The 26829-nt window shown below is 40.7% G+C and overlaps 2 protein-coding genes across 20 annotated transcripts in view; one reads left to right on the top strand and one right to left on the bottom strand.

Annotated features, from left to right (window-relative positions):
* Window positions 1-1242: 1242 nt before the first annotated feature.
* On the bottom strand, window positions 1243-18792 carry LOC125688041 (bcl-2-binding component 3, isoforms 3/4-like). Of its 19 annotated transcripts, none has more exons than XM_048933545.1 (7): window positions 17901-18792; window positions 13835-13980; window positions 13539-13645; window positions 10008-10273; window positions 4183-4418; window positions 2278-2324; window positions 1243-1968 (listed from the first exon to the last, which is right to left on the bottom strand). In XM_048933545.1, the coding sequence occupies exons 1-3, from the start codon at window positions 18790-18792 to the stop codon at window positions 13622-13624; spliced, it is 1062 nt and encodes a 353-aa protein (XP_048789502.1). In that variant the 3' UTR covers window positions 1243-1968; window positions 2278-2324; window positions 4183-4418; window positions 10008-10273; window positions 13539-13621. The 19 variants fall into 19 exon arrangements, 18 of the variants coding, with proteins under 18 accessions (XP_048789502.1, XP_048789594.1, XP_048789576.1 ...); XM_048933637.1 differs by lacking the exons at window positions 10008-10273; window positions 13835-13980 and adding exons at window positions 14294-14345; window positions 14780-17761; XM_048933619.1 differs by lacking the exon at window positions 10008-10273 and adding exons at window positions 14294-14345; window positions 14780-17761 and having other exon boundaries at window positions 13539-13980.
* Window positions 18296-26829, top strand: part of LARGE1 (LARGE xylosyl- and glucuronyltransferase 1) — a 279750-nt gene continuing 271216 nt past the window's right edge. Inside the window, exons 1-2 of the mRNA XM_048933508.1 lie at window positions 18296-18891; window positions 20332-20418. The gene's annotated coding sequence lies outside the window, so the exon portion shown is untranslated. The remainder of the gene's footprint in view (window positions 18892-20331; window positions 20419-26829) is intronic.

A 26829-nucleotide genomic window follows, 5' to 3' on the forward strand; every position in this document is an offset into this window, starting at 1 on the left:
TGGGGAACATTTTCTCTTTCTTTATTTCTCTTTCTTTCTTTTTTTTTTTTTTTCCTTTTTTTTTTTATTTTTTATTTTTTCTGGTTGAAGTAACCTTTCCACTATGCATGTACTCTATAAGTCAACAATACTTCCTCTGCTGCAGGAGCTCAATTCATTGCTTAAAGGAAGAATAAAATAGAAATACACACTGGATCAAAAAGAAACAAGACTGTGAATCTGAAAGAGGCCTGCCCTTGGCATTTCCTCTTGCCTTGCTCCCAAAGGCAAGAAAGACTACAAGGGCCCTCCATCAGTCTTATGGAAATACATTTCATCTGAAGTAAATGTTACCCTAATCCACAGATGCCATAGAGAAAAATGACAGCCTTATAATGTTTAAAGGAGTGATTTGAATTGTGGAAAGGGCAGTGGTGAGCTTGGGGAAGCTCTGCTTGACCTCTTTTGATGTAGACATTGCTGATAAATGCACACAAACTGGCAAAAAAAAAAAATATATATCCAATTATAAAGCTGTTAAGGATGGTGAACCTGCCAATCCCCGTGACTGGCCAAATGTGTCTTGATTGTGTGAAACAGAGGGGCTCACATTACACCATGCTGTGGGTAAAACTAGATTAGTGGGATTTCTGCTTCCACTTGGGCTACTGAGGCTTATGGCAAAAGTTGTGGTCTTTGGTTAGCCTGCCACTTAAAAGAATGCATTTCAGGAATGGGTGCTAAACGCATCTAAAAAATTCAAGCATTGACGTATTTTTTAACGTTACTTCATTGAAGTTTTCCATGTGCTATACATTATCACTACAATGTGTTTTATCATAATGGCAAATCAGAACTCACAGTGTTCTTTCTCCAGCAAAGACAGACTCCAGCCATTTAAACTAATGGAAAACCCGTATGAAATGCGAGCAAGAGAGAACCAACACACAAACAATCAGCTTTAGTTCTGCCCACTGTCCAAGAAAAAGTAATGATAATACAAAGAAAAAAAAATAAAGGAAGTTATGTATTTTATCCCATTCACTGTTTATGTGCAAAAGCAAGTTGCTGACAGGAGCCCTCATGCCCAAGTTTACTGTTTTAAAAGTATTTTTAATCCAAAACACTTACTTGTTTTTGACTCCTGGGGCAGGAGTTCATCAGGAACTGTCAGGCTGGGGGACTGGTGCATGAAAACAAACGGCAGTGCTCAAGAATGTCAGATTTCATTTGGAAAGCCATTTTATTGTGTGTGTTCCGTGGTGTTGTTACGATCGCAGCTAAAGGAGAAGTATTCTGAATTGATAGCATCCTTTCAATCTCATATTTTAATGGGCTGAGAGGAGTATCTGCCAGCGCAGACAGAAGCAATTGAACTATGGAAAAACAGTACATTACCTGCCTCTGCTGCATTTTTCATAAGTAGATCTCCAAAAACTTTACAAGAGAAAACCAGGAGACCAACTTCACTATTACAGTAGTTGATGCAGTTGATGTTACACCTTCCTGTTATGCCTCTATGCAGTAGGAATTGATTTCGTAATAGAACAAACTGCCTTTTGCATTGGGTAAATCTACTTAAGTTAGCAATGGAATGATGCTCATCAGCAGTTTTAAAATATCCCTGACTCCACACCTTTGGGAACATCACTTTTATAGTCTAATAAGAAAACACACAAAACATAAGATTAGCATGGGAGCTTTATTCTCTCTTTTATCTTCATAACTACTACTAAAGCCTTTCTTCCTGGACAAGGAAGAATAAATGCCTTCGGTGCACAATGGGCAAAAGTTCAGTGAAGTGGCAAAATTATCTAACAGCTAATTTAGAGATGCACATAACCAGAGCAAAGAGGTGACAGTCCTTTGTGCCAGTTGAATTTGCATTTCCTGGATTCCATTTCAGACACATGATGTACGTCTTTGATCACAACACTTCACTTCTCTGTGTCTTTGATTCTGACGGGGGGGCAACGGTCCATTAAAAGCCTGAAATTTTCAAACACAGAAAACAAGGACCTAGTTGCTACTGTTAGCAGAGCCACAGAATCACAGAACGTTGACAGGAAGCTCTGGAGGTCCTCTTGGCCAATCCCAGACATGCAGAACAGGTGGCTCCAGTATTATCCTCATTTGAAAACACAGGCTCATTATCATGTATGTATGACACTGTACAATGTATTGTGTATTTACTGTATTTACTGATTCTGGCATGCTTTTTTTTTTTTTTTTTTTTTTTTTTTCCCCATAAACCACTTTTGCAAGGGCTTGCTAGTATCTTGAACAGATAGCTCTCACCTTTGAGGATGCAGCAGCTCCCTCTTTCAGTTCTTTATTCTTTAACACTAGAAAAAAAAAGAAAAAAGAAAAAAAAAGACTGCATAAATCACCTTTTTTTAATTGTGAAATACTCCCCTCTGACATTTCTAACTTGTACATCTTGTAATTAAGACACTTCTTAACATACCCTTTTACATAAACTGCAGGTAGAAGTATACTGAACATGTCCCACAAGAAATAACAGCTTAATCCATTTTTTCTGCTGAGCAGGCTTTCTGAACATGTGATCTCGAGTTCTTTACTTAATCCCCAGGGTTAATTAATTAAAACAAAAAGATGAAGAGTTTGTTTCCATAATTCATCTTGTTATTAAATAACCCATTAACTCCTTTTTGAATGCACTGTTTCTCTCATGCTTCACTATGTAGCGAGTCTTAATCTCTAAGACCTTGATTTATTCCACTGGAGTGGCAGCATTTCATACAGGCATGCTCATGCTAGCTTTGAATTCTACCTCTTCAATACCCATGGCAGAACAGCATTTTGCCCAGAATAAATAGTTGATCATGTTGTATTTCAGATGAGTTTTACTGTCTGCTCTAAGCTTATTGCTACAGTTGCTATGCTGACAAAGCTTCAATAGGTCTCTGTGAGCTACAGTTAGAACTATAACAATGATTTAGTAAACCCTCAGTTTTGTCCAAAAATGTGTTCTCATCCAGACATTTAATTTCCTTGATCAAGTTTTAATTTAACTATTCTTACAATTTCCTTTATCTCTCTCTCTTTTTTTTTTTCCCCCTGTAAGGACTGTTTTTCTAGAAACAACACACAATGGTACTACAAACTCATCTGACACATTTTCTAGAAGTGTGAATTCTGCAATTCCTGGTGTCACTGAATCTGGGTCATTTCCTACACAAGTTCATTAGTCACCAGTGACGCTGTTGGGCAAGAGGCTCCAGAAGAGAGTGGCTCAGAGTGCCAAGATGGGAGGATGTGCTATCAGGGGCTGCTCAGGCAGTGAGGAAGCCTTTTTATACCTCTACCACATCCTGCTAAACTAACACCAGTGACTGCATTCCTTTGGTAAAGGCAACAACCTTCTAAATCCCAAAAGAACACACAGAAGTCATTCCACAACACCCTGTGCCTGCCAGCCCATGGAAATTCGTGGTGGGATGTGGGATCATGAGTCCAAGGTGAGAAACCGGCATGGATGTATCATTCATTACCACCACCCACAGCATGCCTGCAGATGTGGGATCTGTGAATGGAGTGCTAGTGCAGAGAACATCAGGATGCAGAAGCGTGGAACGCTGCTGTATGTTGGCAACTGCTAGATTACCTAAACCATGGTGAGCGTGTAGTGTAGGCAGGCTTTATTAGCGAAGTTCAAACTAAGATGCGCTAATTAAAGAAGAGGTTGTCCTAGTTGCTAAGGGAATGAATAATTTCTGTATTACTGCTTCTACCCCAGTAGAGTGTGTTCTCAGCTGTCCCTCTGGTCATCATTGCCAGAAAGGGAGGTCAGTTATTGTTGCTTCTGTGACTACAGTGTTTTGTTTTTTAAGCTCAGTTTTGCTTCTTTTGAGAAAGATGTAGTCTAGAATAGGATATCTGTCAGCTCTTCTGTAAAGCAGAGATTGACCAAGTGTTGGAGCCAGTCCTAGAATGAAGCAGATGCAATGGTCTGAATATTCTATTACTAAAGATGCTGGCTGCTGCCAGACGTGCATCTTGCTTAGCTTGGTCTCGTAAAAAAGCATTCTCCAATTCTTTTTTCTTCTAACGTAATATATACTATGCATAGGCAGATGCTAGGGGCATACGGATGTAAACTCAGAGGTGAGATCAACAGGACTGAAACATAGTGAAGTTAATGCTCAAGTGAAAAACTGTCTTCATGTGGTGATCCATTACCAGCTGCTAGTCCAGTAGCAACCCCATCATCCTTCCTTCTCAGTGTGAGCTTTCCATCCATCTCAGCTTGAAACTTAAATTACAGCACGTAGCATTTTCAGACCAGTATTTTTCTTCCAAGTTGACATCCTCTATGGAAACCTTGCTGCCATCATTACAAACCTTTCTTCTCTGACACTCCGTGGGGTTGTCTGGCTGTAACTTTACCTTTGTGAGACACCAGAGCCTTGCTCCTCCTGTACCATGGAGATGGGAAAAATAATAAAATTCTCATTAAGGGAAAATTGTCTCTGTCTATGAAAAGACAATGTAGCTCTACATTAAGCTCTAGTTTCCAATACGCTGAGACACTGTGTTATTTTCCTTTGCTTTTATTTCATGAACCTTTATTCCTCCAGCCAGCTATTTATTATATTGGAACACGTTCCCTTTATTTCATCTGTTCTCCCTCCTACCTCAAAGCAGAAGTTGCAGCATCTGCCATCACCCCTCCCTACCGGCTGGTTTGGTTTGTGTTCTCCAAGAAATACATCTTCTTTTCCCATAAGCCCTTGAAGTCACAGAGTTCCAGTGCTACCTTTCTCTCACTGAGGACTCTAAGCTCAGGGAGGCATGTCTGCCTTTTGCTGAAAAATGCTCCCTCTGCAATTTTAACTAGTCTGATTTTGCATTACAACCTCTGTGATATCATTTATCTAATTTAGATGTTTCCTCTGCATCCTATTCTACAGAAAGAGCTGTGAAACCTTCATAAGATAAAAATCTTTATCTGAACTTCAAGTTGGACTGCCCCAGAATCACAGTAGAGGTCGGAATCTGCCAGAATTTCCTGCCTGTTGGAGACAGGTATGGGTTGTTAGACTGAGTATTTGGGAGAAAATCCTAAGAAAGCCAGCAACTGCTGAGCCTAAAGTCTTACCCTGAGTTACTTTGCTGTGTTGGAACAATATTTTTGCTAATAAAGCTGTGACCAAAAAAAGACGAGACCCTGATGTTGTGATAAAGACATTTTCATCTGAATTCTGGTGAAGTCTTCAACAGTGTACAGGGAGGGCCAAAAGCAGCTGAGAACATTCTCAGTGTCTATTGTGAGAAGAACTGGGAGTGCCAATGTGGCAGGAACACTTCCCATAATCAGATATCATTAGTCTCATTGATCAGTGTTCATCAGATCATCCTGTTTGACATGTCCTGGCCTGTGCTGAAGATTAGAACTTCAGTTCTTGCCAAATTAACAGGAAACCAGGATAAACAGTCAGCTCTATAGAGCTCTGCTATGCAACAAGTGCATTAACCACTTTATAATCTCTTTGTAATCTGTTTCGATGTTAATGGGTCTGCTACAGAAGCTAACGTGTAATAATTTACTTTGCAACATGATCTGTATTGGATTGTAAAAGTGGACCAGGGTCCTTGAAGGCTGTAAAGAGTTCTTACACATCAGGGATTGTTCTCTACACTTTATTTACAAATCAAGTTCATCAGTTCTTTCTTAAATTCTACATTTATTTGTACTCAGAGTGATAGCTCATAAAATATCCTCCCCTTTTCACAGTGAAGATCAGATCGGAGACAGACTCAGCCCTTTTATCTCAGCTTTTGTTATGTAACATTTGGAAACTCACTGACTATACCTCTTTGATGCACAAGCTAACAGTGAGCAGGAGCCAACGTGGCTGTTATGTCATTCCCATTTACCATCTATAGGATTATAATTATTCTACTCATTAACGTTCCACTGCCTGTTGTCACATTCACTGGTCATCCTATTCAAGTTGGTTACTGATGGGACAGTTGAGCTCAGTAATTATCGTTTCTGGTTGTGAGGTTCTTGAGTGATACAGAAAGTGAAATGCATTTCCATAGGACAGGATATAAATGTACCTAGAGATATTTCGAGGGTTCCACAGATGGGAAGAGATTTGTTGACTCATTCAGAGTACTAGATGGTCTACAAGCTGTAATTCAGAAGATAGTTTGTCTTCCTTCCTTCATCTCTATGATCTTTTCCCAGATTTCAGACTTCCTTCAGTTCTCCAAAACAGCCTCTGTCTCTTTCTCCTCCATTCTTTGTGGGTTTTTTTGGTGTGCTTTGTTTTGTTTTTGCATAGGTCTCTTGCTTCATTTTCCACTTCAGACTTTTTTTCACCATCCTGCAATCTTTTCTCCTTGCCACACTCCTCTTCCCCACTTTTTGCCCCTCATGTACCATTAACGCTTCCTCTGCAAGCCTTTTTTACCACTGAATTCACCACTCCTTTACCCCATCCGTAAACCTCATTAATTCTCTGTAAGTCTAATTCATTCCTCTGCTCTTAATTTTGTAATACCTATTGACTTGATAGTGGTGTTGTTTTTCTTTCTTTCTTTCTTTTTTTTTTTTTTTTTTTTTTTCTTTTTTTAATCTACAAATCTCTACTCTCTTTGAAAAGACTGCTGCTGAGGCAGCAGTTATTGTTCTGATGAACCATAAATACATACTTCATATTACTTCTTCTTAGCAAGCAGAAAGACATACAACACAACAGAAAGTAAGAGCCATTTTCTTTTTTCTCCTTAGAGTCCTGGGTACATTAACAGATCTTAATTGCCCAAACCTGCCTCATCTGGGACCCTGCCCACTCTCTCCCCTGTTCCAGAGCTATTCAAGCTCAGGTTTGAGAACTTACTTTTGCTCTGAATTATGTGAATGTTGTATCTGTGCTTGCTTCAGTCTTTGGCTCAAACAGGTTTGTATTGCAGCCCCAAGCTGCAGCACTCTGCTCCTGACTAGACTGGCTGGACTGTGGAGCTGCTTCTTCACCGTGCCTTACCTAGGATTGTCACTGAATCTGTCTTCACTCATGTTACAACTTCACTCAGTTACGGGGGGCTGCACTTGGGTCAGTGGATTCACTGCCCTGCCAACATGGAGGCTGGCCTTGGTTCCTGGCTTAAGCTCCATCACAGAATTGTTTCAAGTTGGCTGCTTCTTCAGTAGAGCCTAATTCCTTTTCTGAGTGCTTGAATGAAGCTTGGGTACGTGGCCTCTGGCAGAGGTGGGAGTACCTGTCAGTATTCCTGGTCCTCCTCCAATCTATCCCTGCTTATGGCTGCAACATTCCCTTTCTGTCATAACTGTAAGGGAAGGAACAGGGACTCTTGCAGTGTTGGCAGCCACTCTTCTTTCCCTCCCACGTGCTCCTTCTCAGCTACCTTTACCAATCAGTTCTGAACAAGTCACTAAAAAGTTCTCAGACAGACAATTTCATTTTTTCCAGCATGCAGTTGCCACCACCATCTTAGGTGCTGAATTTCTAGATCTGCCTCAAAAAAGATGCCAAATGAATATTAACATTATATAATATTCTAATCAGGTTGTGTCCTTTTGCCAAAGGAAAATATCCTCTTTTCAGCATTTCCTCTGCTTTTTATAGAACAGCAGTGTAAATAAAGGTTGCTAATGTTCATTGCTTACAACAGTACGAGGATTTAAATGTATATAATCCTAGATGAGAATCTGCATTAACAGGGAGCTAAGGCTTTCAGAATGCAAACCTCACAAACACAAATCATATGGGGGGGAAGAGGGGGGAAGCAAACAAAAAAAAACAAAAACAGTGAAACCAGCATCTTGCCTGTGTTCCACAGCTGTTTTTCATGCTGGTTACCTTTTACTCCCTCCTACTGTCCAGATATCTCCACTTGCATCTGTGAATTTCTGCTTTAACAAAACAATCCAGAAACATGCAAAAAGATCACAAATTTAGAAGATACTCTTATAGCTACAAAAGTGCAGAGCTCAGGTTGCTTTTCTTTTCTCCCCCTCCAAGCAGAACACTACTATGTATTTCACATGAATTACTACTTATTCCTCAGAGCTATGTTTTCAAAAAGTAGTAGAGTCTGCCTAATTACTTCTTCTTAACTACAGCATCTTTCGGTTTCCTTTGAAACAATAACGTGATAATCAATTCCGACTGTTTAGTTCTCCTTTCAAAGAAAGGATCTAGTAAGTATAAGGGAATAGAGCAGATTCCTGTCAAAAATCAGTGGAGAGATTCAGAGTCTGATGTACCTCAACTCCACTTTCAGTGTATTACAGCTATTCTGTAAGGAGGTTCTGCATCACTCATTCACCAAGTCTAACGATTCTGAACACAATGAGACCTGTACTTTGTGTAAATGTGAGGTTTATAGAATTTATGGATCTGTCTGCTCTGGGCGGGGGAGAGAATGTTGTTTTGATTGTTGCTCTTAGAAAGCTGGTGAGTTTAGTTGTGTGGTATATGAATAGCACTGTACGACATCACTCCTCTCTTGTTCATAACTACTAAGAGTAACACCTCTAGGTACTATTGGTTGGTAAAAGAACTTAGCACAATTTTTCTTAAATTTTTTTTTTTAAAGGCATGTAAGCATAGAATTGTAGTGATACCATCGAATAATCTCCAATTATGATAAATGGTGCGTGCACATCTGATTTCCACCCATATTTTGTTACTACATTGTCCTGGATTTGGTTGCCTTCCACCATACCAATTCTCTTTAAAAGCTAGCTTTGTTTGTTTGTTTGACAAACCTTCTAAGGAACTGAACATGACAGTTGTATTTAATCAGTGTGAATTTCTGGTATATATGGAAGACCTGTGCTACAAAGCACAGCCAGCTCAAAAATCTCAACACATGCTAAATGCAGTGTTTCTGTTTCAAAGCTGAGGGACTTGAAGATGCTGTTGCCAAGGGAAAGGAATGAGATGGGCTGGAGACAATACAGTGAAGTAGTGGTCAGCTCCAGTACTTCTATGAGGGTGAGTAGCATGTCGCCAGATCCAACGCTGCTGCAGAGGACTCTCAATCCCAGCAGTGGACAGACATCACACCAGACATCTTTTCTGTACTCTGGTGACAACAGCAGTAGTAGGAGCCAATCTGGTTAACTACAGATCAGGCACAAAGTAGTCTGTTGGACCACAGTCATTCTGCTGTTCTAGATTGTGTCCTACTTTGTCCACACCTGGGGCTGGTCTCTTGCAAAAGTCTTCATATTTCCTATAAAAGCCTTCTTGTTTTCTCTGGGCCAAGTTGCAGCACACAGCATTGAGCATTTCTGCACAACTTTGTCAGAATTGTGGTCTCAGCACCCATATGCTGCTGGTCTATGGTATGGTCATATGGTATGGTCTATGGTAACTCACTGTGGCTGAGGATGGAATCTTCAGTGCTGCTGAAGAGAGTCTCAGACATCTAGTGAGCAACAGCACTTTCAAGAAGCTCTACAAAACTCCTAAGCTCCTGCAGCTTGATACCACAAAAACACGTCTACATAAAGAACCCATGAGATAATTTTCAGTGACTGCTAAAACACCCTTGTCAATTCCTCTCTGAGTCCTATTCAGTCGGATTCATGATATGCAGCATGTTCAGATTCTGCTCTCCATTTTTATGATGCAGGGTTTTCAACATGCATTCTAATTAGAAGCTATGCATCTTTCCACAGTAACAGCCTTAACTTAAACAGCCTAGAAGACATTTACACCCACATTTCCACCATTTACATTCCTACCTGGCGTACTACTGTGATGGTTTCACCTAAACAGTATTTACTACATGATGCAACTCTCTTGGGTTCCTTTCTCTTTGCTCACTGTCCACTCCAAGTCCACTCAGTACCACTATTTCTATTTGGTTCGCTTAATGCTGTCCTCCCTCCCAGACAATTCACTACTGATGCGGTTCATTGGGACCCAATGTCTGTCTCAGGAAAGCAATTGGTTTTTAAGAATAACTGGTAACAGGCATAGCAATAGGAAGAGACTAAAACATTAAGTGCACCCTCTACCCACCTGCAGAAGTGGTGGTCTGCTTTACTACCCAGTCAGGCTGACAACATCACACAAGGTCCCCAGGGAATTTAACTGCCCTCAAGTAATGCTGGGAGTTATCTGTGACTCTGACACTCAAGCTGTGGCAGTCTAGTGTTGAAAAGTGGATCCTCCAGGAATACAGCATGGTTCTGGTGCTGCCTGCTGACATCTGCCAGCCGAAGATTTGATTCTCAGGAGATGGATGAAGTTTTGAAAGCTGAAGGAGATTTCATTTTTTCTTTCTCCTGCTCAGATAGGAGTAGGTGTGAATTTAAACTGATGGAGACAGGATATTTTTGGCATTGTATTTCTTAGTAATTTATATTAACAACTTGTCCTACTGAATCTACTCTTTCCACTTCATCCTGTTTTATAAAAGAAGTCCATCTTTCTGTCCCTGATAAAACAGCATGCACCTAACAGAAGCCTGAGCATAGTTGTAGAGTTAGCAGTTTGCTGAGGGGGATGAAGTTGATACAGATGTACTGGGGCAGAAAATATTCTCTTCTGAGTTTAAAACTTTTATTTACAAAAGGGAAGGTTATCAAAAGAAAAGGCAGAACATACCTGTATGTTACCTCAAAATGAACTGGAAAGTATGGGACTGTGGGGCTACTGATCGTGTTGTGTGATCATGTTGTTCAAGAGATGTTAATCAGCCCAACATATTAACATTTTAGCATAGAAAATATACCTTTACTAGGCTTAGTGCAGCAAAGGAAACTGAAAATCAGTGTTTCCTAAGAGGCTCTTTTGTTCTCCATGGAAGAAATAAATTGCCCATTGTTAGTTCCAGTAACCATTCCCAACTAGGCTCAAATACAGAGGGGTAACCAGTTCAGAAAAATTCTTTTTTGAAAGCCTGGTAACAATTCAAGAGAGAATGAGCTCTCTTAGCTTTGGAAGAACAAGAGGTATGAGTTCACCTAATGAGTATAGATTCTTTACAAATGCAGCTGTCCCCTTTATCAAGCTTCTATTAATCACACAGGGATTTTAAGGGGCTTACGTAAGTAAAATCCATCTATTTATGCCCACACACTGGTGGCACTGTTCCCTAGCAGGATTCTCAGATATTTTTTTAATATAAAACTACTTTTGAGGGTCCAGCTGCTGACAACCTTGCCCCTCAGCCATCTACCTCTCAAGAGATTGCCCTGCACAAGTATCACTTGCAACCAGTCCTTCCTTTCAGTGAGCTAGCTGATGTGTCATTCTCCTATAGTACAACTTACTGATTGCCACAGTAGAGGTAACACTGCGTTTGTCATAAAGCCTACACGTTTTTCACCTTGATTTGGGAGAAGGTAGGAAAATACAGAACCTCCTACTAATGAACACTTGTTTTGGCTGCACCTATTTTGCCTTTGATTATGCTGAGTGGAAGAAGGTGGGTAGAAAGTTTCAAAATGCCATGGGCATCAAGCCTAGTACTGGAAAGATTTTGAGTCATTCCCTTACACTGTAGTTGCTTTAATATCAATCTAGCACAGAAACAATAAGGCAGCACACTTGGAGATACTACCAACACAGGGAAAGGGCACCATGCCAGTAACATTTCCAATTGCACTGCTGTGATTTTGTGTGTTAGAAAACTGATATTTATAATTATTTTTCCTCTCTGTAGACTAAATTAATTTAACTGATTTAAATGCATTTTGATTTCACTGGAAACTTTGCCTTATCTGGTCTTTACTTTGTAAGTACTGCAGGAGTTGTCAATTCTGATGCCATCATGATGGCAAAAGCTTATTCTTTTCCTCAGTACGCAATTGGATACAGACTGTAATCTTAGAGTAAGCACCAATGCCTAGACTTGAGTGGTTGCCAAGCTCAGGAGCAAGTACACACAGAGGGTGTGTAATGCCTATTGAATTGGTGGGGACTTTTTGTATGTGTTGCTGAGCTCCTTCAATGTCATCTTCAGACTTCGAAGGACTATCCTTTTTCTGGGTCCAGCCTTGTCAGGGTGGCCTCTAAAATGTCTAACAGCTTTAGTTTTATCTAAGAATCAATGAAAAAACCTCTACTGTGTCCAGATACTGTTTGAATCACAGAATATTGAAGTGTTAAAGTACTCCTCTGAATAAACAGTCCTTAATGTTGACATGTTCATTGGCACTAGTATTGGTCTTTTGTCTTGCTATTTGACCTTAGTATCAGCTTCCCTGTAACTACTGGAGAGACTGAGAATTACCCTTTTACTACTGACAGTTTTACTATTGAGATGAGGTGACTTTCCCTATTCTCTTGCCAATGTAGCAAGCCCAGATCATAGTTCACAACTTATCAAACGACAGCAAGAACATAGAAACTTCCTTTAGAATTGACAGTCTTGGCTACAGAGAGCTCAGTGCAGCTCACTGTCACTGTCACTGTCACTGTTTGTAACTCAGGTATTTTTATACAGATTTAAGATGTATGTTGTTATCAATTATCATGTTTACATTTTATATCTGCTTATTCTTCAGTTCTGCGTAAGTTTATTGGTTTTTGATTGTTTTTTTTTTTGGCTGGACATAAAAGAGCTTCAATATAAAATGAGTGTGAATGTGATGAAGACCAAATGTGCTGCTACTGCCATTCTGTCATCTAAGAAAGCAATTAAAGCACCCTCCAAACATGCCTAACCTACTGAATTAGGAATGTTGGAGCTGACAGATAAAGTTGGCCACAAAAGACACTACATGGACTGCACTGAAGTTGACGAACATCTCAGCACTATTCACTTAATCGTCTGAGAGCTTCCTGTTGTCGGTTGTCTGAAGAAGTCATTTGACTGTGGGAATAAGTCATTTGTCACAGGTATTCTCTGAGTTTGTATCACTGGCAGTTATTCCTACTTCTTGGCAGAAACATTCTGTCAATGATTGAATGAGCCTTCTTGCTCTTTTAAAGAAGACACCATTCTTCAACTACTCTACGGCCAGTTTTCCTTCTCATTAGCATCCTGGCTCTGGGGACGCCTGTCTTGGTAACACTCTCAGAAGTTAATGAAGCTATTCTGAAAACAATTAGACCTTCTGAAAACAAGAAGACCATTAAGTGCTTCTAATGGAAACAAAAGGTCTTGTTTTGATCCTCATTTTTACCTCAGAAGTAAAAGGTTTCCTTAGGTGAATTAAAATCTAAATGCATAAGGCAAAGACTAAAGGAACAATACATTGTGCATTTTAATTCTTCTAGAAAAGATAGCAGATATTAATTATATAGGTTTACAATTTAGTTGAGGCTTGTCATAATCTCATTTAACATTCATACGATGGGGGAATAAATGGAGACGTGTAACAAAAGAAAACAGACTGTATAACAAGAGATAAACAATATATTCCTTATTTGTTTGGGACTGAGGTGAAGCAAATAGAAATAATTACAGAAAAGAAGCTTCACAAAGTGTATGTATAATATATGTGTATACACATTTTCCCATAACACAGATTGGGACACAAAGGATAGTCTAGATTGAATACCATAGGAATCACTGCAGTTGCATTACTTAATTCAACATACCTTGATTTAGGCTGTAAGAGTATCAGGGTCAATTTCATTTTCCTGGCTAAGCAAATTCAAAGATACTTAAAGTTTGTCCAGTGTCACTTTTTTTTAACTAGAAGCTTCTGTAAATGGAAGGATACATGTTAATACAGACAAATTATGCTATTGTATATTATCCAGAACTTCACTGCGAGTAGCATATAATGAAGACTACATCAGAAACAAAACAACATCAAAAAAAAAACCCCACGAACCAAAAGCATATCATTTCGAACATGGCACTTGTTACTCATTTAATAGGATATACTTACTGAGTTACTGAGATCTCTGGAAACACTGGTGTAAACTTTATGGAGTAAAAAACAAATTCTTTTCTGAGTTGTACGTGACAGATTAGCAAAAAAGTCATCAGTAAGTAGCAATGTAGAACTGACTTGATCATCTTGGTAGATCTCAACTTAAAAAAAATAATACCAAATTAGATTAGCTTCACAAAATTAAGGTTGTGCATACTTACTGTTCTACTTCTTACCACTATTTGTTATGGTTTTAAAAGCACTACTCCTTCTTTTAAAAACAAAACAGATTAAAAACAAACAACCAAAAAAACAACTATTCTCCACTTAACTAAGTCATAACAAAGGGAAATTAGTAACTGACAGCAACAATAAAACAGAAAATCTATAAACACTTTTCTCTGGTACAAAGATAAGTAGAGAAAAATACCCCTCTCCTTCATCTTTTCTTAGATTGTAGCATCGTACACTTACCTAAGATGCCAGTAGAGATGTTTACATTTTCCTTTTTGGGTTAGAAGCACAACTGAATTCCAGGAGAAACGTGTATGAAATTCAACATGATTTATCACAAAATATTCAGATTATTGTCAGAAATTGACTTTGGCATAGAAGACAAACATTTCTGTTTAATAATTTATTTTCCTCTGCATTCTAAATGTTTTAGGTTTTCATGATGTTTTCTATTCACTTAAAGGCATGAATTTTTAGAGGGTCATGTTTTTTTCCGCAGTTGTTATAGCCACAAGGGCTGGGTTGGTTTGGTTTTTTTTGTGCAGTGGTTTATTTTTTTGTTTTCTTTTTCATTTTTTTTTGTTACGTGCACAGGAAATTCTGAATTAAAATTTAATTTAGTGTCCATAAGGGAGAGCGTATGTAATGGAGTTTCCATTTTACACTCAAGAACTAGACACTTGTTTTTATAAAGATTATATCTCTGTCATTTCCTGTCTAAAATACCTTTCCTACTACGAGAGATGTTGGGCAGTCGGTCCTTCAGTAGCCCTGTGTTCATTGTAGCAGCAGATGATAAGAAGAATCTCACAGACTGGGACTTGCTTCAGACTTTTAGTCTTGCTCTTTGTACTGATATCATTAACAATCATGCAGTTTCACATCTAGAAGTCAAGAATGAAGATTTATGAACAAAGAGTCCTAACCTTCTGCGCTGAAGTGCATCAGTTAACACAGTCCAGCCAGCCTCTGGTTCCCTGTGACAATATCCTAACTTCTATGCAAAAGTAGCTATTCCACTAACTCCACACAAAAGCAGCTCATGGATAACTTTCTTTTGTCCATGCATGTCCAAAATCTTGAGTGTGACACAGCAGCACCAGTCTTACCATGTATTTAAAATGCCCATTAATCAAAGGAGTGCCTGTGGAGGAATTTGGGCAGAGACACCTGTGTAGTTTTCAAGAATATTTTAGCCACTATTGAAGCTAGCAATTAATGCACTAATAAAGCAGTAAAGCATTTGTATGTCACTTGATGAACAAAGCACTGTCTTTTTTCTCAAAAGAGCTCATACTTGTTGACTTCATCTAGAACAATGAAGCAACTGTAAGAATGTAAAAAAGACTTCATTGGTCTCAACAGGAGATGAACTCCATGTACGCTCTTAGCTTGAATATTTATGGACCTTAAAACCCATCCTTCCTTTCACATCAAATGATTATACTGGAAATAATTTTGTTCTCATAGAAACTCAGCTAATGTGTAAATTTTCAAGGCCTTATGAACAGACACAGTCTTACTGTGCTCAGTGATGTTTTGCTACTGTGAAAGTACTATAACCTGTCTGAATACATGCACTCTTATGCCTTTATCTCTTGTTCCAGTAAGGGAAAAAGAAAGAACAAGCTCAAACTCTTGTGTGATAATTCTACAGCTGTATAATTTAATGTAATGCACATTAGAGATAATCCCTACAGTATTTTTAAAAAACTTATGTAATCTCAAAATAGACATGTTCCTATTAAAAAAAAAAAAAAAAAAAAGTCTGGTTTGTCTATTTTTCATTAATGTGACTGTTAAAGCTTTGAACCTTATACATGTTCATGTTTACAAAACATTTACTTGGCATTACCACATGTTTTACTTTTTAAAAAAATGTTAGGAGACCTCCTGTTCCAGAATCTGTGTAGCTTCTGGAGAAAGCTTCTTTCTGGCTAAATGAAATTTGAAATGTAAATGTTTGCAGCTTTTTTTTGTTTTGTTTTGTTTAGCTATCCTGGGCTAAGGACCCTTCCGCATCAGCTGTTTACTCGATGCCCAAAGCAATTGCTCCTTCAAGTCTTCAAGGACAAAGTCGAATGAAGTGTTTTTATGATGAATTTTAAAAGATTACTCACTTATAAGCACAATTAAAAAAAAAACAAAAACAAAAACAAACCTTTCTCTTTATAGGTAGTTGTTCCCCCCCACCCATTAGCTTTTTTAACCTGGTAGTAATCACTCTCAGCCAGAGTCTGACTAATGCTGCCATGGGTTCAAAGAACTGTGTAGGACAGCAACCTGACAGGTGCAGAGCAATTTCAAATAAGACAGTTTGTTGCAGTATGAAGTTCCATCATTTGTCACATATGGTGACACGCTGGCTAATCCTATTAATCCATGCTGCTCTTAAAACCTAAGCATTTTTGTGGGTGCTGAGATTTCCGTGTTCTAATAGAAGACAAGAACTTTAAGAACCTGTAGAAATCATTCAGTAGGATCAGACTCTGACAATTCACAGATCTCTAGGACACAGCATGAGACTAAAAAAATATGAATCTGCTCAAACTCCCAGTGATAGGCAGTAGACAATGTGGTTTTCTTAATAATGAAACCGTAATACAGTCTTGGTCCCTCCCCCATACATCCCCAGCAATTCTTTCATCGTGATTGTCGCTAAAGCAGTTGTAAACCTTCACGAGTGCAAAAAAAGATAAAGACGTTATTACATGATAGGTGATCCTTTTGCTTCTCTTAAGAGAATGGACAGAATAACTCACTGCAGTATAGCTCAATTCTGACTTCAATTTGCTCAAGAAAACTGTGGAGACCAACATGTGTATGTCATCATAGCTTCTCTGGAAAATCATTCAGCTCTGAATTGATAGAGCAAGGAGAAATGGTTTCAAACTAAAAGAGGGGAGATTTAGATTAAATATAAAGTTTTTTTCAGTAAGGATAGTGAGGTTCTGAAACAGGTTACTCAGAGCAGATGCTGGATCCCTGGAGACATTCAAAGACAGGCTGGAGGGGCTCTGAGCACCCTGATCCAGCTGTAGGTGCCCCTGCTCATCACGTGGGCGTGGGACAGATGGCCATTCAAGATCCTTCTCAACTCAAACCATTCTATGAATTGTTTTTAATTTTTTTTTCCTAAAGGCTTTCCCAGTTGTCATCCTATGTCAATTTGTAGTCAGCAATGCTTACGTGATATCACTGACACGTTCAACTTCATGATTTACTATCTGATACCACTCCTGACTGGAGCATCGGGCAGTGAGCATGGCTGGCGGCAGAGCACTGCGGTTGATGGACCAAAGCCTTAATCGAGTCTGGCAAACAATATCTTCCCATGAATAATCTGCTTCTGAGTTCACGGTATTTTGGTAGAGTGTACTTACTGCAAAATGTAAGTTCAGAATCAATTATAGCATTTAAACAGTTGATGGAACAGGAAAAATTAGCATCTGTGGTATCCGCAACAGAACAATGTTCTGTTCTAAAAGAATTCTTCCTGGAATTCTGGAAAAAGAAAGCAATAAACACTGAACAGCATCCCTGTTATTCCTGCTTCTGATTACTTACATTGGTACCCAAAGCACGTGCCTACTTTCCTTCCTCTACCATCCTAGGAAGGGATCAATGTCTTCAAAACTGCGTTCACACTGGCTCCCCTGCTGGAATTTCTGTCCTGCTTGTGCTTCCCATAGCGCTTCAGACACCTCCCTCAGCAACGCACACACAGTTTATCGCACGGGGAGAATTAAAACAAACAAATAAATAAATAAAAATACCGAACAGCGTTAAAGGCAGCTCGGTGCCCCCCGGGCAGGGCACCTCCTGCGGCCGCGCTCCCCCCACTCACCACTGAGGTGCGGAGCCGGCTTCCCCCTCTCCGCCCCTCCCGGCCAGGTGTAGCGGCCCGGGGGCGCCGCTCGGTGAAGGCGGGCGGTTCGCGGCTGCCGGTGGTTGGGCGCTCGTTGCCTGTCACAGGGCGGCGTGGCAGCGGGCTGGCTCCGCCTCGGCGCCGCGCCTCCTCCCGCCCATGCACAGACATGACACAGACACACAGTCACTGCAGCTGCTGCTGAGCCCGGGGCAGAGCGGCGGCGGCGAGCACCCCTCTGCCGGCACTGGAGCGCTGCCGGCGGTGGGCGGCGAGACCCGCAGGGGGCAGCCTGGCACCGGGCGGGGGAAAGCTGGCAGCGGGGAAGGGGCGGGAGGCAAGGAAGGAAGGAAGGAAGGAAGGAAGAAAGGGAAGGGGGCAGCCTGGCACTCCGAGCCGGAGGCGGCACCGGGCAGCGGCACGGAGCGAGCCCGGGCGGAGCGCGGCACCCAGCGGCCGCTGAGGCTGAGGCTGGGCCGGCGGCTGTAGAAGCGGGGCCGGGGGGAGCCGCTCCGCGCCCGGCTGCACGCTGCCGGTGACCTTCCCGGAGCTGCTCAGGCCGGGCAGGGCCTCGTCTCCCCGCGGAGATCGTGCGGCAGGCCCCGGGGAGAGAAGAGGAGAGGAGGCCGGGCCGGAATCTCCAGCCGCCCCCGGGTCTTGCCGGCCGTCGGCGGGGCCTGTGCGGGGAGAAGGGGCGGGAGACGGCAAGCGGGACGGTCGGGCGGCACCTCCCGACAGTGGGGAGGCCGTGAAGAGAGGAAAGGGAGGAGGAGGCAGCCCGAGGCGGCGCATCCCGGGAGGAGCGAGGAACTCCCCGTTGCCGTCCTCCTCTCCGCGCATCCCGCGGAGAGCGGGGACCGCCGGCTGGCATCTCCCGGCTGCGGGACCGGAGCTGGAGCTGCGCGCCGGGAGCGGGGAAGGAAGGAAGACGGGGAAGAGGCGCCGGGCGTCCCGCCGCCGTCCGGGGGAGGTGAGTGCGAGGCCGTGTCGGTGCTGGGGCCGGGGGAAGGCGAGGAGCCGTCGGTCAGTGCCCCTCTGCGGGCGAACCGGGAGCTGTGCCGGGAGGGAGTCCCGGCTGCGAGAGGCACCTGCGCGCCCCTCCGGAGTTTCTCCGGGACTCTGAGGGTTCCCCAGCCCCGGCTGCTGTCGTCCGGGCGGGCTGCTCTGTCACCTCGTATCCGAGCGTCACTTCGTTCGGATCGTTAAGCCTCGCTCGCCGGGGTTGGAGGTGACTTGAAGTTTGGCGGAGCCTTATGTAACACTTTTTGGAGAGGCTGTGCAACGTTTTGTTTTTAGAAAGCGAGCGGTTTCTTTGTAGAGCGGTCTTGATTCGCGTTCTCACCTGAGCGCAGCGTCCTCTGCTTTGTTCAACTTGGAACGCGGGGGTATTGCTGGAGATAGAGCCGAGTTTTTCCCAATGTGCGTTAAGAAAAAACTAACCTAGGGAGGCATCTGGGCAGTGGTAACCGGATCTAAACCTTTTAGTGTACGTATAGCCTATCTGCACAACACTTTTGTTGCACTCTTAAATTAATCACAGGAACGTTTCCACGGCACTGGTTGTCATTGATATATTCTGGGAGGTACAGGCACCGGGATAGAAAAACTGATGAATCCGAAGTCCTGGACGTTTTTTTTTTAAATGCGGTTTTACTGATAGAAGGAAGAAAAAGCACTGGGCTAAACAGACTGCTGTGTTAAAACCAGACTTGCCAATTGCCAACAGGTCAGCATGTTTTATTTAATGAAATCTTCTGGATGCAGAGTAATTTTCTTTGTATAGCATTATTTTACTTGCTCAGAAGCAGCAGAGAAATGAGAAAAATGAATTGAAAGGTTGCCTAATTTCCCTGCAGTTCTGTAAGTGGCTGTCTTTCCAGCAAATAATAATAATAAAAAAAAAGGTGAGCTTTTTACTTCACATGAAAAGGCAGGGAAGTGATTTGCTACATATTCTTTTGACTCCTACTGCAAAGGTACGCTAGGGGGACTAGTTAGTGTGGGTTTTGTTCCCATTCATTGGTGAAAATACACCAATGTAATAACACCTATGAAGTGAAGACTTCTTGCCTTCTATTGCTTCATCATTAGGCTGTAAGCTTAAAGGAAAAATCATACGTGTAAAAGTGAAGGCTGAGTTTAGAGCAAGAGAGAATACTTCAACAAAATCATTTCGCTTTGTTCTGCATTCCCTGCTGTAAGCAAAGATAAGTTATCAAAGGCAGGTTTACTTAGAAGAACAAAACAAGAAAAAAATACCCCCACAAACTTTCTGTCTCTGTTGCAGTTTTTGTTTTGTTGTTTTAAATGGAGAGATGACCGAGGTGGAACAGGTCTCCTTGGGCTTCTTGAGAAATGCAAGTTTCTGGTAAATATTACAAGTTTGAAATGTGAAATTCCTATTGCTTAGGTGTCCTGTAACAGCTCCTGATCAGCAAGGCAGCAAGTCATGTAGAAGCTGCAGGATCAGCAGAGTCTCTGATGGATAACTGGACTGGTAGGTTCTTTGTGTTTCTTCTTTCCTTTCCTTTTTTTTTTTTTTTTTTTCCTTTAATTGCCCACTGTGGTACCGGATTCCTTTTCTTCATTCCATTGATGTTTAATTCCTGCAATTTTTGACTTATATTCTGTATTGCTTCTTTTCTGTTTAAAGTGCATGCTCTCTTTTCAATTGCTGGTAAGGAAGCTTGGATGTATTTGCATGGCAGTATGTAGCAAGATTCACTTTTTAGTATTAGATATATTAATTTAAACTTTTTCTTTAGCATTCAACTGTTGTGAAAATATAAGGGTTTTCTTTCAGGTCTGGAGAAAATTGCACTGAGTTTTTCTTTAAAGGAGCACTCAAAATACTGTTACTCACGGATGTGTTGGATTCTGTATGCCAGCTATTCAGTCTGCTGTAATTCTAAAGCACAGTCCCTCAAAAAGCCAAACTGCACAGCAGTTGTGAATAATTGTTTGTCGTGTGACAACATTGACATCTGTCACAGTCTTGATCTGCTAAAATTTCAGAGTGTAGATCTTAATATTAGCAAAAGTAATATTTCTCCTGAATGAATTATGTTAGGAACTTGCTAGACTTGGCATTTCTCATGTATACCTCTATTGCTAAATGGAAGTGTTCTTTAATATGGTTTTAAAGGAACGAAAGTCCAAAGTATTTTTTTGTTTGACTATTTCTTGCTGAAATGTTTATTTCCTTAGTTTTAGCTGGACTAAATGATTGGTTGTCAGTAGACCCTTAATGGAATATACTGCCCTCTCGTTCTCTGATTTTTGTGTATGTGTCTGCCTTGCAAGGAGTAATCCTAAACACGCACAAAAAATCCAAGCTATTTTGCCAGATGATTTTAAACTGAAGGCTAATCTATAATGTGATGTAGCAGAAATGCTAAGTCATGGCCCGAAAGAGTGATTGAGCACCTGGTGGGAAGGCAGGGCCAACCCAGGGGAGCTCAGCTGCATGCAATGCACCTGAGTGACTGGAATGTGTGAGGCCAGGATCCATCCCTTCCCAGACCTCATTTAAGGGTTGGCAGTGGAGGTGAGGGTATCTTATTGGAGATCCCTGCTTACCTGAGGCATCCCAAGGGTAAGCAGCTTCTTTCCTTTATTTCTGTGCCCACAGTTGTTGCACTTGAGCAAATCCTCACTTGCTGCAGTCTGGAGCTTTGCTGTCATTGCTGTGCTTTCCATCATATTACACCTGACTGCGAATTCTTGGTTGCCTGTGCTGATCTCAATCCACATGTGAACTCTGAAGGGAGTTGTTTGTCTGGATCCAGTATGGCATATGGACCTTCTCCTTTTTATTTTATTCTGCCCAGGCACCTGGGTTTGTGTGAAGGCTTCTGTTACTGAGCCCTTGCTGGCCTTGATTAAAGACCTTTCACGAACTGCGTTAGAATTAATTTAAAAGTAGACGTTATAAGGATATGAGATTTGCTGTGTCTGCTTTTTCCTTTCACCTATGTGTGCTGACAACATCAGCACAAAGGACTTGAGATGAGGACATAGTGGCCAATGCAGATTTACATTTGGTCATGTATGAGTTTATCTACACAGAGTTATGTTATTTTTCTAATTCTGTTGGCTCAAGAACTTTCTGAACACTAGTCTTGCACATACATTCAGAAACACATGCAGTACTTTTACCCTGTTAATAGTCTGATTTTGACCCATCTTTTTTTTTTTTTTTGTGGTGAATGCTAGCTTTAAAAATCAGTCACTTTTTTGTTATTTCCCACTTGGTGTAATTTATGAGCTGGAGAGTCAGAACTACCACAAGGGAAAGGAATTTTATTCTTCCTTTTTTGCTTTTTCCATTTGATTGCTTTTTTGTTGTTTGTTTTTTTTAGTCTTCCTTCAGATTCTCCTTGTGTCCCTTCCCACTCCTACCTGGGGATAAGGGCTAAGAAATGAGCATTGTACTTCATAGGAGTTCATGACTCCTTTTGGCAAGACTTGGCTTAGCGTTTGGAAGTCTGTCGTCTGCTGTCAAAGCTCATTCAATGCATGGTTGTGAAAGGAGAGTAACAGTTAGCAAACTATATTTTACAGGGAACTTGGTGGCTCAGAAATCAAAGAGAAATTTGATGGAAGGGATTATCCTGGCTTTGGCAATGACTTTGAAGCAAAACTGCCAAGTCTGGAATCCTTGTGTAAGTGCCATCTGTGTCAGAATTAGAAGCAAACAGTGTAAAATAGTTCCTTTACCTGTTTTAATTTGCAGACCTGACCGTATCTGATCTAACACTACTTAATTTCCAAATAACTGCTCTTTCTAGAATGTAGGTGTTATTTCCACAGCAATTGAGTTAACTGGGTAGAAGCTGCACTTTAAATTGACAAGAGGAGCTACAGCAACGTCTGTTTAGTGCAATAGGAAAAATCCAGACCTAATCACGTAGCCTGGTGGAAGCTGAAAATCTGAGGTAGTGCAGGAAGAGTGCAGTCTGTCTTGCCAACTTCTGTGTAAGGTAGATATGCTTGGAAAATAATAATAATAATAAGAAATAACTGTTAAGGAGTTCTCTGTCATTTTACTTCCCATCTCTCGACCAGCGCTGTAAGGAGATAGGTGCTGCAACTCTACAAGACCTTTTGGACTGTTGTTCCTGGAATTGTTTTTGTTACTGTATCAATTTCAGGGAATGGAAGAGTGGTGTTGTAGGTAGTAACCCAGGCCTGATGCATGCTGAAAAATATTTGACAGCTAAGACTTAGTAAGCTGGAGAAAACCATACAATTATGTTACTTTGGAATCTTTATTTAAATTTAAATACAAATGAGTAGAATGAAGGCTCTTGTTTTAGAAAGATGAGCGAGGAAGAGAACAGAAGGGGCAGAGAAGTGAAGAACAGCAACTGTGGAATTAAAAAAGTAAACTCTTAGTTTACTTAGAAATTTCTGGGTAGACTTTTGTACTTATTTAGGGACTTAGGAATTTATGTCTATTTGGAAAAAGAAATACTTCTCACCCTAGAATAGAAAGTATTACTGGGTGATGAATGGGTGGAATTAGAAGAATTGTGAACTGTTTGGATGAGGTGGAGTTTCCAACTCATATTCAGACTTTTCAACTCAGCTTCCCCACGTTAGTTTTCAGTTTTCTCTTCTTTCTGATTCGCTGGTGTGCCCTTAAACCTCAGTAGCCTCAGTAATGAATTTCTTTGGAGACAGTTTTCCATTCTGACTTCAGCTAATGCTGCTGCTGCTGGTCAATACTGCAGATGGAATTCTATGTTCAGAAATTACTGAACTTCAGTTTATGATTTTTTTTATTCAGTGTTTTTTTCAGACCAAAGGTACTGGAAAGATGTATGCCCCTGGATAGAAATAGGAAATTAAAACCAGTCATCTAGTATTACTAAAAACCTCAAATATGTTCTTTAGATCGTGTTGCTCTTAAGAATCTTAGCTTTCATTTGCTTTCAAACAGAAGGGAGTCTTAGGCTTCCCATTTCTTGTAGAAAATGAACTGACGTTATCCCTCCAAGCAGAAGTTAAATTGTTTCTGTAGTCTCATTTTTTCAGTCCCGAGACTGGTTCTAGAATATGACTCAGATTTAAGCACAGGGAAGTTATCATTCATTTTAGGCAAGACTTCTAAGATAAAATATTGGCTACCAAGCTTGAGAATTCTTAAGATAAAGTTGGTTACTGCATCTTTAAAAGGATTAAATTGTGTTTTGGATTCATTATTAAGTGTGATGTAACAAGATGCTGCTCTATTAAAGTAGAGAACTGGAACACTGAAGGCTGGAGACTCCTGTGAAGGTGGATTTTTTTTCCAGTTGTCATTATTAGAATATTTTACTGTTTATGTTCTTATCCTTGGTCTTTGTGAGCTTTTTATCATAAACTGCATTCATGAGAAATCTTTATCTTCCATGATTTCCAAGTAGTAGAAATCAGTAGGTGATGATGCCATAAGCACTTGTAGTTGCCTGGGAAGTTGCAGTGCTCTCCCATACTGACTGACATTAGCTTTCAGAAAGCAGCAAAGTGGTAGAAGCATGCTTGTCTTCATTAGAATGAATCTTGACAAAACACAGGATGATGCAAATGGAGAAAGGAGGGATAAAAAAAAATAAATTGGTACTGATACTGAGTCCATAACAATTTGGGACCCAGGAGGGGCTAAAACAAATCAGTTGGTGACAGGCAAGAAAGGGAGAACTTTGTATTTGATGGCATTTATCCTATGACAGATTTGAGACCACTGTAGTGCGGTATGAACCATTACCTTGGCAAGAGAAAATCAAATGTGCAAATGGAGGACGTTTCAGATACAACTGTCCTAAACTGGGCATCCAGCAATTATCTTTTGGTTAAAACTTGAAAAAAGCAGCAGTGTGTATGCTTGGTCTAGGATGGGTTCGCATGATTCCATGGCTGCTTTCAGACCTCCAATGTGAAAAAGAAAGTAAGTTAACTGGCTGCATTTCATTATGAATACTGTGGTCTTTTTGCCCTTTCCCTTGTTCTTACTACAAGCTTAGTGCTTTGGGTTGGCAGGTTAAAATAGTAGCTTTGTGTCGTTCAGACCCATTGTTTAAAGTATGGTGACGAAGGACCTGCACTGCTGACATTTCCTTCTCGTATGAACGCTTTCCATTAGGAATGACTGATGTGTGGCCAAAATCAGGTCATTTTGCACCTGGTTTATATGGCGGGGAACTGTGTACTATTACTTCTTTTCTGTGCAGTTATCGATCTGGGAATTTACATCTTTACTGCTGGTATCCAGAGCCTTGCAGGTTTTGCCTTGCTGGGTCAGTTGGTTGTAGAATCTCAACTTCTTTATGCTGCCATTGTCCTCTGCTATCATGCCAGTGCTCACGAGTGTCATCTGAGGTACGTGAACCTGCATCATATAGGAGGAAGACCTGAAGTACTGTCCAGTAAACTTAGGTCCTGATTTATGTTACAATAACAATGGAACCGTGTGCAGTTGGTGAATATATATATATATATGTATATTTTTTTTTTTTTCCTCATTAGGATGAATGAAGTAGTAACTTTGTGCCACTGGTATGTGAAAAACTGAAGGTGATGACAGAAGTTTTTCCTTTGCAGTATAACTTTGCTGATTTTCCAGTCTTAGGCATGATGAGGAAATAAATTCATGGGTACTTGAATGCTTTACAATGCAGTTTAGGACGAGGCAGAGGACAATGCAGAAACTTAAAATGATGCTCAGCGGGTAAAGTGATTTGAGCAGAGTTCCCCAGGTGGTCAGTCAAAAAGCAAAGAGCAGATCACTGGTTTCCTGAGTCACTGTCTTGTGCTTTGAGCATGTGAAAACACCTGTGTCTTTAGCAAAAAATTATTGCTTAATATATTTGTGCCTTAGATGATAAAATGGTCTCTGATAGTCAGCATATAGTATTTTTAAATGTACATGTGCATATGTACATCTTCAAAAAATGACTAATAATTGTAAGTTATTGAACTGGATAAATGAAGCTCGCCTAGTAGAGATTACAGATGCTCTCTGTTGATTTAGAGGCAGTGCTGTGACCAAGGAAAGACAGGAATGTTTTTCTTCTCCAAAGCAGAAAATAGTGTGCTTAAAGGAGAAGGAAATGGGAGAATGCTTGTAGGAGTAAACAGCAATGTCTTGGTCTTCAGAGCTTGTAGATTAATGTTCTTTAAGTATATAGAGTTTTATCTATGGATGGTTGGTGCTAAGAAACTTGGAGAGTGAAACCGCCACAGACCATTGAGCCAGCAAATGTAGCAGAAGTCATCATAAATGAACATTAAAGAGGCCAAAATCTGCGCTGATTTATTGATAGATGCTAACTGGGTAAAAAATACCGTGCTTCTACTGGTGAAGTTTTATATTGGTTTTAGGTTGTTTTTGAGCACTGATAAGCAAGGGCAGGCACAGCATCTGTCTCAGCAGAAGGCTACTTCCATGCTTGTATGGTATGTATCCCACTGTCAGATAGAAAAATGTGTCCTATGTCAGTAGTAAAGATTTCTAGAACTGTAGTTAGTTTCAGGAGTTCTCTGAAATAATTGTGCAGTGTATCTTCTGTTTTGTTGCATTTTCTTCCTTTGCAGCTTTGTTCTGCATTGGAGGTTAATATGTTGAAGAAGGTTGATGATTTCATTTTTTTTCCCCATTTCTTTATCATACATGCTTTCATATCTTTTTATGGCCTTGTATGGGGCATTTGGGAAAGCATCTTGACTTTTGTTGGTTGAAGTAGTGAAATTATAAATGTAGGATAGAAAGCAGTTATTTATTAATATTATGAGCACACCTAGAGGCTTGGTCTCCATTTGTTCTGGGTGAAGCACAAATACAACAACTCTGTGTACGTTAAGGGTACTTAGTGAAATATACTGCTCCTTTCTACCAGCCTGAGCACTGGTGCATGGCTGGAACTTC

This window comes from Lagopus muta, chromosome 1 (assembly GCF_023343835.1).
Source record: "Lagopus muta isolate bLagMut1 chromosome 1, bLagMut1 primary, whole genome shotgun sequence".
NCBI classification, from domain to species: Eukaryota; Metazoa; Chordata; class Aves; order Galliformes; family Phasianidae; genus Lagopus; species Lagopus muta.

What these genes read in the sequence shown, in the direction of transcription:
- LOC125688041 (XM_048933530.1), bottom strand. Translation starts at nt 18,792, where the DNA reads ATGCCAGCCGGCGGTCCCCGCTCTCCGCGGGATGCGCGGAGAGGAGGA. An exon ending in GCCGGCTCCGCACCTCAGTG is followed by an intron (nt 4,419 to 17,900) that starts GTGAGTGGGGGG and finishes TCCATGGTACAG; the next exon opens with GAGGAGCAAGGCTCTGGTGT.